This window comes from Lissotriton helveticus, chromosome 5_1 (genome assembly GCF_964261635.1).
Source record: "Lissotriton helveticus chromosome 5_1, aLisHel1.1, whole genome shotgun sequence".
NCBI classification, from domain to species: Eukaryota; Metazoa; Chordata; class Amphibia; order Caudata; family Salamandridae; genus Lissotriton; species Lissotriton helveticus.
In genome coordinates, this window is record NC_136065.1 from 2,032,436,215 (window position 1) to 2,032,449,065 (window position 12,851).

Consider the following 12,851-nt stretch of genomic DNA (forward strand, 5'->3'; position numbering starts at 1 on the left):
TGTTGTTTTCAATTAGGAAAACTTCGAGAACCAAAGGAAGAGGATCCGGAGTACATTTGAGCTTCTGAAGCTGTGTCTGGCCAAGGAGGAGGAACAGCTTCTCAACAAGTTGGAAAAGGATCACGAGGAGTGCATGCAGAAGATAAGAGAACAGCTGGCCAAACTGGAGAAGCAGAAATCAGTCCACAGGGGGCTCATTACAGAGATAGATGGAAAGTGTCAGCAGCAGGATGTGGAAGTACTCAAGGTGAGAGTTACCCATCTGTAGAACTAGAAGAGACACACTAATCTGAGCTGTGCAGTGTTAGCAGCCGGATGTGAAACAACTGAACGTTGTATTTTATTCCTTTAACACAGTTCGAGGACCTTGTCAAAGTGAATGAGAGAGCATTAAGATCAACAGTGGCAGAGAGGTTGCTTTTTGACTGTGATGATGGACAGTTTCTAGAGTTGGTTAATGGGTAGTTGGGTGAGACTAATTAATCTTTGGGATGAAGGCCGTACATTTGTTGTGATCGAATAGTTCTCACCAAAATGTTCCTAACAATCATGTTGGTGGAATAGTGCCCGGTCATTTAATTCAACAGAGAGTACAATAATATGGGGTAGATTTAGAAAAGCATTTACGACCATGGATGCTAATACTGCAGTAGTACTCTCTTACATACCTTTGTGAGTCACCCCAAAAGGTGCAACTCCATATTAGCATACAAGCAACTATGGCACATTACTTTCTATTTGAACTAACTCTATAGGAATATTAGCGTTCAGTCACTTGTTAGATGGCGTCTGAGAGCACGTAGAGAGTACTCCTAGCGTGCTCTTTCCCTTAATCAAATGAGTTTGTGGCATGCCCCCTTTCTGTTTCAGTGGATCAGTGGTTTTATCTCAGTTTACAACAGAAGATGCTGTTGTTTCCAATCCCCATTCCTCTGTGATCACCTTTTTTCTTTCCAGCAAGCAGCATCCCCCTATCATAAGCATAACCAGTGTGCAATTTGTAATGGATCTATGCATCAGTTATTTAATTATTATCCAAAAGAGCCAATCTTGCCTTTGATTTCTGGTTGACTTTACTCCAGAGTTTCTCAGATGTTCAGAGTTGCCTTTTGGTAGCAGAGCCAAGATGTCAAAGACCCGAATGTAGGTGCTGTGCTTACTTTTATTGTAAATAGCAGCCAGCACACTCTGGTGAAATGATCCCCTAAGGCTTATGTGTCAGTACCAGGAAGGGCATAAAGCAGCAAGCCAACGCGGGTGAAGAAATTACCTTATACAGTATTAGAAAATACATTTGTAGTGAATCCTCGCCAGTACTCTGGTAATCAGCATAAAAGTATAGCAAGCCTAAATCATAACTTGAGAACTGTAGAAATGCATCTGTTGCAGAAGCTCGAGGATCTGGTCTGCACCTGAATAAAGGATGTTTGATACATATGCGAGAGGCAAAAAGTGGCCCAGCAAAACTGGGCCCCACTTGAAAGAAAGCTTTTTGAATAAAGAAGCGTGAAGAAGCCATTCGTTGGAATTTTGAAGACATCTGTCATTGCGCTCGTTATGTTTTTACCTTAAAGTAAAAGATGTCCCGACCGTCTGACAAAAATGCAAGATTCAAATGCCGACTTACAGACATGAGACAAGAAGCCTGGTTCACTGTAGCTACCTTACAATTAATTACATTAGGATGGTGCTTTTTTAGGTTTTTTTAGGTCTCCTGGCGTTTAACAGCGCGTAAGCGCTGTGTCCGCCAGGAGATCTTTTGTCGCTGACTCTGCTTCCCAGGAGACAGCACCTGGCCGCGCGCATTTTCTCTCCGAGGAGGCGATTTGAGCGGGTCTCTCGAGGCGGCGCCGTCGTCAGCAGAGGGCGCCGCCGTCAATCACCGGCCCTTTTCTGGTGTGCCCCTGGATTGACCGCAGAGTCTCGGCGGGTGGCAGCGGGGGACGCGGTAGGAGCCCTACATACCGCTCGGGTGATCAGCGCCTGTCAGACTCGCCCCCGGCAGGACGCCACAGGCTCCGCTCCTCGTCCTTGTTGTTTAGCCCGGGTTGGTAATGGGCGGCCGCCATGTTGGGTCCCAGGCAGGGATCGGGAGCAATTAACCAACGCCGCTCCACAGGCACCAGCAGCGATCGGGGCAGCCCTGCAGGTGCCCCACACCTTCCGCTTCAGTTAGGAAGCGTGTGCATCGCGGAGGGCTTCCTTCAGACGCTGGGCTCCAGGCCGGAGCAGCGCGCGGACCGGGAGCCGAGGCGGTCCACGTCCGTCCGTCTCGGCTCCTCCCCGAGCTGTGGCCAGCTGCTGTCTCCTGGGAAGCTCCCACACGCATGCCATTCACACAGACACACACACGAGCGCCCATGCACGCACGCACATACATACATACATACATAGATACAGAGACACACACTCTCCCATGCATACACACACACACGAGTGCACCGAGCCCCCCCCGCCGTCGCACACATACATACACACACACGAGCATACACACACACACACACACACACACAAGTGCACCGAGACCCCCCCCCCCCTCCTACCTCCTACAACTAAGTTGTCCGGTCCTTTTCTCTTCCGTGCAGTCCTTGGATTCCGCCGGTTTCTCCTCTCGTTGCCCGCTGCCCGTCTCTGCCGGTCTGTGATCCTACGCTGCTCCGCTCTCATATTCCTTCTCGTGACGTCTGCCGGATGGGAGCTCTTAGGGGAGGGGCAGTCCTATCAAGTCCGGCTCGGCGAGGGCTGCAATGTTCTCTATCGGCGGAATACGGCCCCAGCTGTCCGCCATGTTGAAATCCCGTGTCTCCTCACAGACCTCTTTTTGAAATCCAAATACCCATTTACTGGCTGATTTGTACAAAATATCGGCACTGCGGCTGCAATGCTTAATTTGATCCGGTGGTTTCCGGTGGGGTCACCTTTTCTTTTTTAGGTTACGTGAAAGCTTTGTTTGTCAAGCTGACATGGGCATATTCAGAACTTTTTCCAAACATTGGCCTTCAATACCATCCCAATTCTGCATTCCACTCATAAATAAGATTAACGGATGTATGGATTCTTCACTACTTTAAATGGGGCAGAGATTGGAGTTCGATGGATAGATTAAGGTGACTCCAGTGAAAACACTATTGCTATGGGTGGGGGGAGTAGGTTATCTTTAAACCCATATTGCACGCTGCAGTTTGGTGGACTGATTTAGAGCACAGTATTATTTTTTTTGCAGTTCTATATAGCTTTAACTCGACCCGTAGGTACTGGAGCGCTTTAAATGAGCATCATCATTAAATATCACACAGTAGTGAGTGCAGAGTAGTGAGTAGTGAGTGCAGAGTAGTGAGTGCAGAGTAGTGAGTGCAGAGTAGTGAGTGCAGAGTAGTGAGTGCAGAGTAGTGAGTGCAAAGTAGTGAGTGCAGAGTAGTGAGTGCAAAGTAGTGAGTAGTGAGTGCAGAGTAGTGAGTAGTGAGTGCAAAGTAGTCAGTGCAGAGTAGTGAGTAGTGAGTGCAAAGTAGTGAGTGCAGAGTAGTGAGTGCAAAGTAGTGAGTGCAAAGTAGTGAGTAGTGAGCAGTGAGTGCAGAGCAGTGAGTGCAGAGCAGTGAGTGCAGAGTAGTGAGTGCAGAGTAGTGAGTGCAGAGTAGTGAGTGCAGAGTAGTGAGTGCAGAGTAGTGAGTAGTGAGTGCAGAGTAGTGAGTGCAAAGTAGTGAGTAGTGAGTGCAGAGTAGTGAGTAGTGAGTGCAAAGTAGTGAGTGCAGAGTAGTGAGTAGTGAGTGCAAAGTAGTGAGTGCAGAGTAGTGAGTAGTGAGTGCAAAGTAGTGAGTGCAGAGTAGTGAGTGCAGAGTAGTGAGTGCAAAGTAGTGAGTGCAAAGTAGTGAGTAGTGAGTGCAGAGTAGTGAGTAGTGAGTGCAGAGTAGTGAGTAGTGAGTGCAAAGTAGTGAGTAGTGAGTGCAAAGTAGTGAGTAGTGAGTGCAAAGTAGTGAGTAGTGAGTGCAGAGTAGTGAGTGCAGAGTAGTGAGTGCAGAGTAGTGAGTGCAGAGTAGTGAGTGCAGAGTAGTGAGTAGTGAGTGCAAAGTAGTGAGTAGTGAGTGCAAAGTAGTGAGTGCAGAGTAGTGAGTAGTGAGTGCAGAGTAGTGAGTAGTGAGTGCAGAGTAGTGAGTAGTGAGTGCAGAGTAGTGAGTAGTGGGTGCAGAGTAGTGAGTAGTGGGTGCAAAGTAGTGAGTAGTGAGTGCAAAGTAGTGAGTGCAGAGTAGTGAGTAGTGAGTGCAAAGTAGTGAGTGCAAAGTAGTGAGTAGTGAGTGCAGAGTAGTGAGTGCAGAGTAGTGAGTGCAGAGTAGTGAGTGCAGAGTAGTGAGTGCAGAGTAGTGAGTGCAGAGTAGTGAGTGCAGAGTAGTGAGTGCAGAGTAGTGAGTAGTGAGTGCAGAGTAGTGAGTAGTGAGTGCAGAGTAGTGAGTAGTGAGTGCAAAGTAGTGAGTAGTGAGTGCGGAGTAGTGAGTAGTGAGTGCAAAGTAGTGAGTGCAGAGTAGTGAGTGCAAAGTAGTGAGTGCAGAGTAGTGAGTGCAAAGTAGTGAGTGCAAAGTAGTGAGTAGTGAGTGCAGAGTAGTGAGTGCAAAGTAGTGAGTGCAAAGTAGTGAGTAGTGAGTGCAGAGTAGTGAGTAGTGAGTGCAGAGTAGTGAGTAGTGAGTGCAAAGTAGTGAGTAGTGAGTGCAAAGTAGTGAGTAGTGAGTGCAGAGTAGTGAGTGCAGAGTAGTGAGTGCAGAGTAGTGAGTGCAGAGTAGTGAGTGCAGAGTAGTGAGTGCAGAGTAGTGAGTGCAGAGTAGTGAGTGCAGAGTAGTGAGTAGTGAGTGCAAAGTAGTGAGTGCAGAGTAGTGAGTAGTGAGTGCAGAGTAGTGAGTGCAGAGTAGTGAGTGCAGAGTAGTGAGTGCAGAGTAGTGAGTGCAGAGTAGTGAGTGCAGAGTAGTGAGTGCAGAGTAGTGAGTGCAGCGTAGTGAGTGCAGCGTAGTGAGTAGTGAGTGCAGAGTAGTGAGTAGTGAGTGCAGAGTAGTGAGTAGTGAGTGCAGAGTAGTGAGTGCAAAGTAGTGAGTAGTGAGAGCAGAGTAGTGAGTAGTGAGAGCAAAGTAGTGAGTAGTGAGAGCAAAGTAGTGAGTGCAAAGTAGTGAGTAGTGAGTGCAAAGTAGTGAGTAGTGAGAGCAAAGTAGTGAATAGTGAGAGCAAAGTAGTGAATAGTGAGAGCAAAGTAGTGAGCGCAGAGTAGTGAGCGCAGAGTAGTGAGCGCAGAGTAGTGAGCGCAGAGTAGTGAGCGCAGAGTAGTGAGTAGTGAGTGCAGAGTAGTGAGTGCAGAGTAGTGAGCTGCCTCAAGTGAAGTACTCTGGTACCCAAGGATGACTAGCAAACAATATTATTCACAACGTTGCTTACTATTCAGCAACATTTGACAGTTTGCAAATCATCTTTATACAACAATTCAGAGTTTGATAGCAAATTAATGTAACACATTGTAATATACAATGCCAATAGCTCAAACTTTAATGCTGGGAGACCTATTGCATTGTAAATGCTTGTTTTAGCAGAGATCAGTTTTGTCAGACTCACAAGTGTATTTGTCATTAATGAGTTGTGATTAATTTAACCATGAATAGACACACTCAAGAATCCACACTAGAAATATATATTTTGATAACGTCATTGTGAATCGAGTAAGTTGGTGTATGGAGAGGATTACCGGTGTGTTCAGAGCCCAAGAGTCCTGGAGAAGCCAGAGCAGAGGGGACCGAAGACTGATGGCTGTGCAGGACAGAGCCCCAGAACGTCGAGGGCCGGCAGAGACGCTTTGGATGCCCACACCACGGCCCAAGAAACGGGTCGTGGTCAGTGGTCGAAGTGGGCGGGAACGGCAGGGCACGGCGTGCCCCTACTTCTTTAATTATGTAGATTCCGTTCCCCTACTTTTTTATTATGAACATGCGTCCCTGGACGTCAGAAATATTCTGTTCGTGGACGTGCGGGGCGCAGAGAAGGAAAAGGTCTCTGTCTCTTACTTCCTGCCCAGACAAGACAAGTAAGGTGTCCGCTTCAGCTCTACCACTGGCAGCTGCCCCCTCTTTCTTACTCCTATTCCCTCTCGTTCTAACTCCTTCTCACTTTTCCGAAAATCATGAATCAAGAAATGGTTCTCACCGTCTCTTCCTGTCCTCCATTTGTACCCCTGTGAAATGGATGCAAAAAAGAAAACCACTTTTGCTGGAAATGCCGTTTTGACATTTTTCTATTCCAAAGTGCAGCCTCGGAAATAAAATGTTCAAACTCTGAAAAATAATTAAATAAAGCAAGATGGAGTGTTCTTTAAGTGGCCAGATACTTTTTTTCAAACCCCAACACATTAGCGCCACTTTACAGAGTTTGCCAGTAAAGCGCTACTTTTGTTTTCTTGTCTTTCTTTGAACAGCATTGTTTTCCTCCAGTACCTCCTACCTGGAGGTACTGCAATACCTTGTTGATGGGTGGATTGGAAAACGAAATGTGTACGGTGGCTTTGTGTTCACAAATGTGCTGGTTTTATTAATAGTCAGTCAGTCAAAAAATAACTTTATTTGGTTTATCATAACCATAAAGCACATAAATCACAATTATTTATTATAAGAATTAAAAGCAAAGCGTTTTTCAAGTCCGTTAAAATATTTACACTTTCTATAAAAAAGGGGTATTTTCTTTTTCTGAGCCTTTAGTCTTTCCCAGCTTTCATGAGCAAGTTTTCTACTAATATCATGAATTTTACCCCTCGACATGTTAAAATGTTCGATGAAGCGCCCATCCAGCTTGTTACCGCATATCTACAGGTGCGAATGTTTAAGCCAATAAAGACAGATTTCAACAAGGTCCTTCTTTCTGCGTTTACTGATGTACAAACGCACAGTAGGTGGCTTAAGGACTCTGTGTGGAACCCGCATAAACGACATGCCTTTGTTCACAAATGTGGTCTTTTGAAACCATACTGCTTACGTTTTGTAAGCATATAAGCAGTGGACATTGAAATGGGTCCTTTCTGGGCCCTGTAGTTATGTCGTTAACTTTTCAGGCAAAAATACTTGTTAATTTCTGTATAATGACTGTAAAAGCGTTAAGTTCACCATGTTCCTGCTTACATTTTACATGCTTTATTAAATCTTTAATTCCCTATGAGTGTTTGCTTCTTCCAGGATGTTGTTACCTTTGCTTTTAGGCAGCATATTGCTCTTGCCTAGTGTGTAATTTGAATTGAGTCGCATCCAGTTATTTATAGCAGGTCAAATTGGATTGTAGCTAAAGGCAGTATGAGTTTCTCTTAGTGGGGCAATATGGTGTTCAGTGAGGGAGCTGATGTACCACTGGGTGCAGAGCTGCTAAATTTAGAACTGGGGAACCAGGTTCAGCCTTCATGAACAGTCCCCCAGACCACTCTCCTGAGGGAGCACATTCCCATGCCAGACCTTAGAAGGCACCAGAAAAGCCCTGGTGTGTTAGCACCAGCAGGTGGACCCTAGCAGTGGCAAGTGTGGGTTAACCTTGAAGGCTTGCCCACCACAATCCATACTGAAGTTCACCTCCAGTCTTGCGGGCAGGCCTACGAAGTAGCAGACCCTAGAGCAACAGTGACTCTGTCACTGAGGTCACAGGACCCCTGAGAAGAGCTGGCTCTAGGGCGGTGCGACTGGTGTGACCGCAACGGGTGCAGACTTTGAGTGGGGGCGTCATATATTATGGTTTTAAAAGCACTTGCAACCTCCTTCCTGACCGCCAGCTATTTTCGGCAATAATAAAAATGTCATGGTAACTGATGAATAAACTTCTTCCTAGAGCGAGATCGAAGATTTGTCTAGTGGAAGTTTTGACTCACGGAAAGATAGCGCAGAGGGTTAATGTGCCTGCTGCAAAGAAAATGTACCAGGCCCATCACAAAGTGCACATATTGTAAATAGGTCAGTGGGTTACTGCTTTTGTCAGTGAGATCCTTTTGCTACTTGCAGTTTATAAGTTAAAATCCTAACAAAGAACAGTGAGCTATTAACTTTAATCTAAGAGCTGCATACAAACTGCAAGGTATAAACTAGAGCGTTATGGTTTTTTCCCTAAGCCTTTGATTATCCTAATGTTGCAAAAAGTGTTATTTTTGATACAAATCAATAATGATTTTTAAAGAGAACCCCCAATAATGGTATTAAGTTTTAAATTCTGAGTTTGTGTTTCTCCAGGCCAATCACTATTAAACTATACTGTCTACTAGTATGGTTATCATGTGACTCCTACACCTTGTAGTCCTTTGTCTTATGTAACATTTCCTATACAGTCATTAACACACGTAAAATTGATTATCTCTGTGTATATTGCTGACGACAGAAACTCCATGGCTCAGAAACAAATGGCTTGTGCTTTCACTTTTAAGCATTTTTGGGACATTCTGTGATTAAAATAAATTCACAAAGTGGAATATGTTTCAAATGTCAATAGCTCATATTAATCGTTAATCATGTGTATCCATTGGTTGAATTACATAACATAATAAGCTGTAACTGGTCAGTGAAATGCCACACAAATACTAAAGATTGGGATGTTTTGTGCATCCTGGCCACACCTCTAACTCCGACCACTGATCTAATCCTCAAGTTATTCCTGCCCTCTGATTCTCCGCCCACAGTTCCCCTACTTTTTTTTTCCCCACTTCGACCACTGGTCGTGGTCAAAGGCAAGTACTAAAGAACACCCGGGGTTCTGGTGGAGCTGGTGGGGCACCGGGTTATAGCAGGCACCTGGGGAACAGAGAACAGTGTATGTGGGAGTGCATGTGGGCGGAAGGGGGAGGAGAGAGAGAATCCCTTCACAACAAAGGTTGTAGCCACAGCTTCCCACCCTGCACAAATACCCCTTGCCTGGTGAAGGTGGCACTCTGGTGATACTCCTAGAAAGAGTAACCCGTTCTAAGTCCTTGCTTCTTTGGATTGTTTTTTTCCTTGTTTTATTTACTCAACTTGAGTGACGCTTACTGAGAAAAAAGAGGCCAAGCAGCAACTAAACCCCCTGAGAGACTGATTGAGTCTGAGGAGCCCTTAAAGAGTCCTTGCCTCACTGCTGTCAAACCATGGACTTCAGCCCCCAAGAGCCTTTGCGCCAGGAGGTGTCATTGTGTGTCTGTTGTGCCCAGAGGCACATAAAATCACTGTGGGGCTCCCGCGGTGCGGGACGCACTTGAGCATGCCCCGAGCCGCGCCCGGAGGAGGCTGGGCTGGGCTCCCCTCTAACATCTGGTCCTGTTCACCTCAAAATATCTACCTAGTCTGCCAATGGGTAAGAGAAAGGTCACAGTTGATAAACCTGGGGTTGCATTGTAACCACATTGGATACTTTTTTATCACAGGCAGCAAATGTACTGTCTCGTGAGATCGAGATGACTGAGCGCCATCTTTCGATGGGAGAAGGGAGAAATAATGTATCTGATAGATTTGATTGATTTGATTTGATTAGAAGATTTATAAAGCGCAACGAATGTCCATGGGCGTCTTGGCGCTGGGTAAAATACGGGACCGAAACTGCTTTAACATTTGGTATATTAGCCAGAGGTGAAAAGCCATGTCTTTATCTCTTTCCGAAAGGAGAGCAGCGATGGGCTATTCTTAATTGTAATTATGAGCAGATTCCATGCTTTAGCTGCATACAGCAGGAAGCTTCTCCCCCCCACCTGCCCTGTTTGTATCTTGGGACCTGGATCAGTTTTAGATTGCTAGATCTCAAGAACCTGGATGGCTGATAACTTTTCAGGTGGGTTTTTAGGAACTGCGAGCCTATCCCATGGAGGGTTTTATACGGCAGGCACAAGGATTTACATTTTATTCTATTTTTGATCGGAAGACAGTGCAAAGATCTCAATCTTTGAGCTATTGGCTCATGTCTGGGGATGTCGAGCACCAGCCGTGCTGCTGCATTTTGTAGACGCTGGAGTTTTGCCAAATGCTGGGTCTGGATTCCCGCATATAGCGCTTTTCCGTAATCTAATCTTGATAAAGCCAGCATTGTGACCACTGTTTTGCAAGATGCCGGGGGGATGAAAGGTAAAAGTTTCCTGATCATTTTCAGGATGTACCAAATTGAAGATGACAACTTATTAGCTTGTGCTTCATAAGATAGTTTCTTGTCCAGGAGAATACCCAAGTTTTTTACCTTATGCACTGGTGATGGGCAGTTACCTAGGCTGTCTGGCCACAAATCCTGAGACCATGTTTGTAAATCTGAACCTAACAGCATCACTTCACTTTTGTCTCCGTTCAGTTTGAGGCAATTCGTCTGCATCCAGTGGGTGATCTGTACCATACAGTGTTTAAACCTGGTAGCTGTCTCTTTTGCATTGTTTGAAATTGAGACCACTATTTGGGTATAATCTGCGTATGAGACTGGGAGGAAGCCACAGTTCATATTTATAGCCGCCAGGGGTGCCACGTATAGATTGAATAGTGTGGGGCTTAGTGACGACCCCTGGGGAACCCCACAAGGGGATCTAAAGGATTTGGATTTTGCCTCTCCTAGTTCTACGGTGAAGGTCCTGTTGGATGAGTATCATGCTAACAGAGACTGAGCTGTCTTGTGCACTCCCGCCTCTGCGAAACGGGCGAGGAGAGTGTTGTGGGTTACGGTGTCGAAGGCCGCCGAGAGATGTAACAAAATCAAGGCGGCCTTTCCCCGGCGTCCAGTACACTTCTAAGCTCCTCCGTCGCCATCAGTAGTGCTGTTTCTGTTCCGTGCCCTTCATGGAAGCCAAATTGCGAGTGATCTAATATATTTGCTTCCATGAGGAATTGAGACAGCTGTCTGTTCAGAAGCTTCTCAAGAACTTTTGCAGCAAATGGAATTCTTGCGATAGGTCTGTAATTTCCTGGTTCTTGAGGGTCTGAATTGGGTTTCTTGAGTAAAGATAGTACTGAAGCTGTTTTCCATGGGTCAGGAAAGTGACTGGATTTTATTATTTCAGAGAAAAGCACGCCTAGTTGCTCACTCAGTAGGTCAGCGAAGAGGTGCATCACATTTGGTGGGCAGGGGTCTGATGTGCCCCCAGATTTCGTTGACCTAACCACCTGGAGAATCTGTTCGATAGATGGAGGCTGAAAGTGGAAAGAGTGGTCCTGAGTGTGGGGTGAAATCTCGTCCTGTATTTGTAAATTGGTCTGCTGGTGTATGAGCACCTCTGCTCCCTTGAAGGATTCGTACACTGCAGAAACTTTATCTACAATGAACTGGCCGAGAGTGTTGCAAAAATCTGAACTCAGTTCTGTGGGTGTGGGGCTATTCATTCTAGTAAATTTGTTGACTGTGGAAAAGAGTTCTTTGCTGGAGTTTTTTGCCTCTTCTATTTTTTGCGTATAATATTTGCTTTTTTCAGTCAGTATTAGTTTTTTATAGGTGGGTAATGAGGTTTTGTATTCCTCTTTCGGTCCTAGCTCATATGCTGACCTCCATCTTTTTTCAAGCTTTCTACAATGCTGTTTATGTAGTTTTAATGCTTTCGAAAACCAAGGTTGAGACGGGGTTAGCCTCCTAGATGATTTATTTTTGTGAGGAACTGCTATTTCCGTGGCTCCGTGTATCCAGTTAGAAATTTGGTTTGTAGCTGTGTTGCAATCTATGTCGCGCTCTGGGGTAGTTTCTATTAGATGTTCTTTTAGTTGCGAAGCATTAATTTTTGACCAGTCAAGGTAGGTAATTTGATTGTGGCAGGGCACCGGTGTCTCCGAGTCTTTCCCTAGGTCTAAAGCAAATATTATTGCCTTGTGATCGGACCAAGGTACCGGTAGAATCTCAAGAGCCTGAATGTACTTGTTGGAAGTAAAGATCCCGTAGAGTGTGTGCCCTGCCTCATGGGTATTTTGCTTTACTATGTGCTCCATGTCTAGGTTTGCGAGAGCATCTGACAACCGCGTAACACTAGAATCCGCGCTATTCTCCAGATGTAGATTAAAGTCGCCTAGAATTGTAAAGTCAGCATTCTTCACGCTATTTTCTAAGAAAGGGCTCAAAAGTTGAGTCAGGGGTGTTTTAGCCTTGGGAGGTCTATAGATCAAAAGGCCTCTGAAGGTGTCGTTGTTGGAAATATTTATTTGAAAGTGTAGGATTTCACAATCTGGGCTACTACTCTGATTTATGCCCTTGGTTCTTAACTCATTCCTGTATATTATGGCCAGTCCCCCCCCCCCTCGCTTTCCCTTCCTATCGGCTCTGATAATTGAGTAACCATCTGGGATTGCTAATAATAAATCGATATCTGAGGCTTCATCCGCCCAAGATTCCGTGATAAAGGGCAAGCCAAGGTTATGTGTTTCTATAAGCTCTGCCGTTTCTAAATTGTGTTTGACAAGAGACCGTGTATTAATTAACCCTGCCCTGATGGTCTTGTTAGCTGGCCTGGCCTTCTCCACGCACTGCGTAGTGGGTGTTATGGACTGTGTAACATTCAGAGATAGATGGCAAGTAGGGCAAGAATTAGCTACTCTCAGTGTAGATCGTAGAGGGCAAACCGAATCCGGCCTGAGTGCCAGTAGCTCACGGCTGGAGTAACATGTCATCCCAGTGCCTGTCTCAGAACGTGTAGGGGTTGTGGCCCTGGGCCCGGTCCAGGCGCGGACGGGCGCAGACGGGCTTGCCTTAGGTGCGGCGCGCCCGCTGCGCGCGTCCGCTGCGCGTTCGCCCTGGCATTGTCTTAAGTAAGCTAGTGACTCCGGTCGAGCGCCGGAAATGCCCCCAGCCAGGAAGTGAGTCCTCGTCTACACCCTCCGTCTCTGTAGATAGAAACTACTCGCCGCAGATTCCTTCACATAGATTTATCCCCAGGCGTGAGACTGGAT

General features: G+C 45.9%; 1 protein-coding gene across 1 annotated transcript in view; it reads left to right on the forward strand.

The window, feature by feature from the left end:
• Positions 1–12,851, forward strand: part of LOC144756212 (E3 ubiquitin-protein ligase TRIM39-like) — a 330,783-nt gene that overhangs the window by 135,864 nt on the left and 182,068 nt on the right. Inside the window, exon 3 of the mRNA XM_078645824.1 lies at positions 17–247. Coding sequence (XP_078501950.1) covers positions 17–247 — 231 coding nt within the window. The remainder of the gene's footprint in view (positions 1–16; positions 248–12,851) is intronic.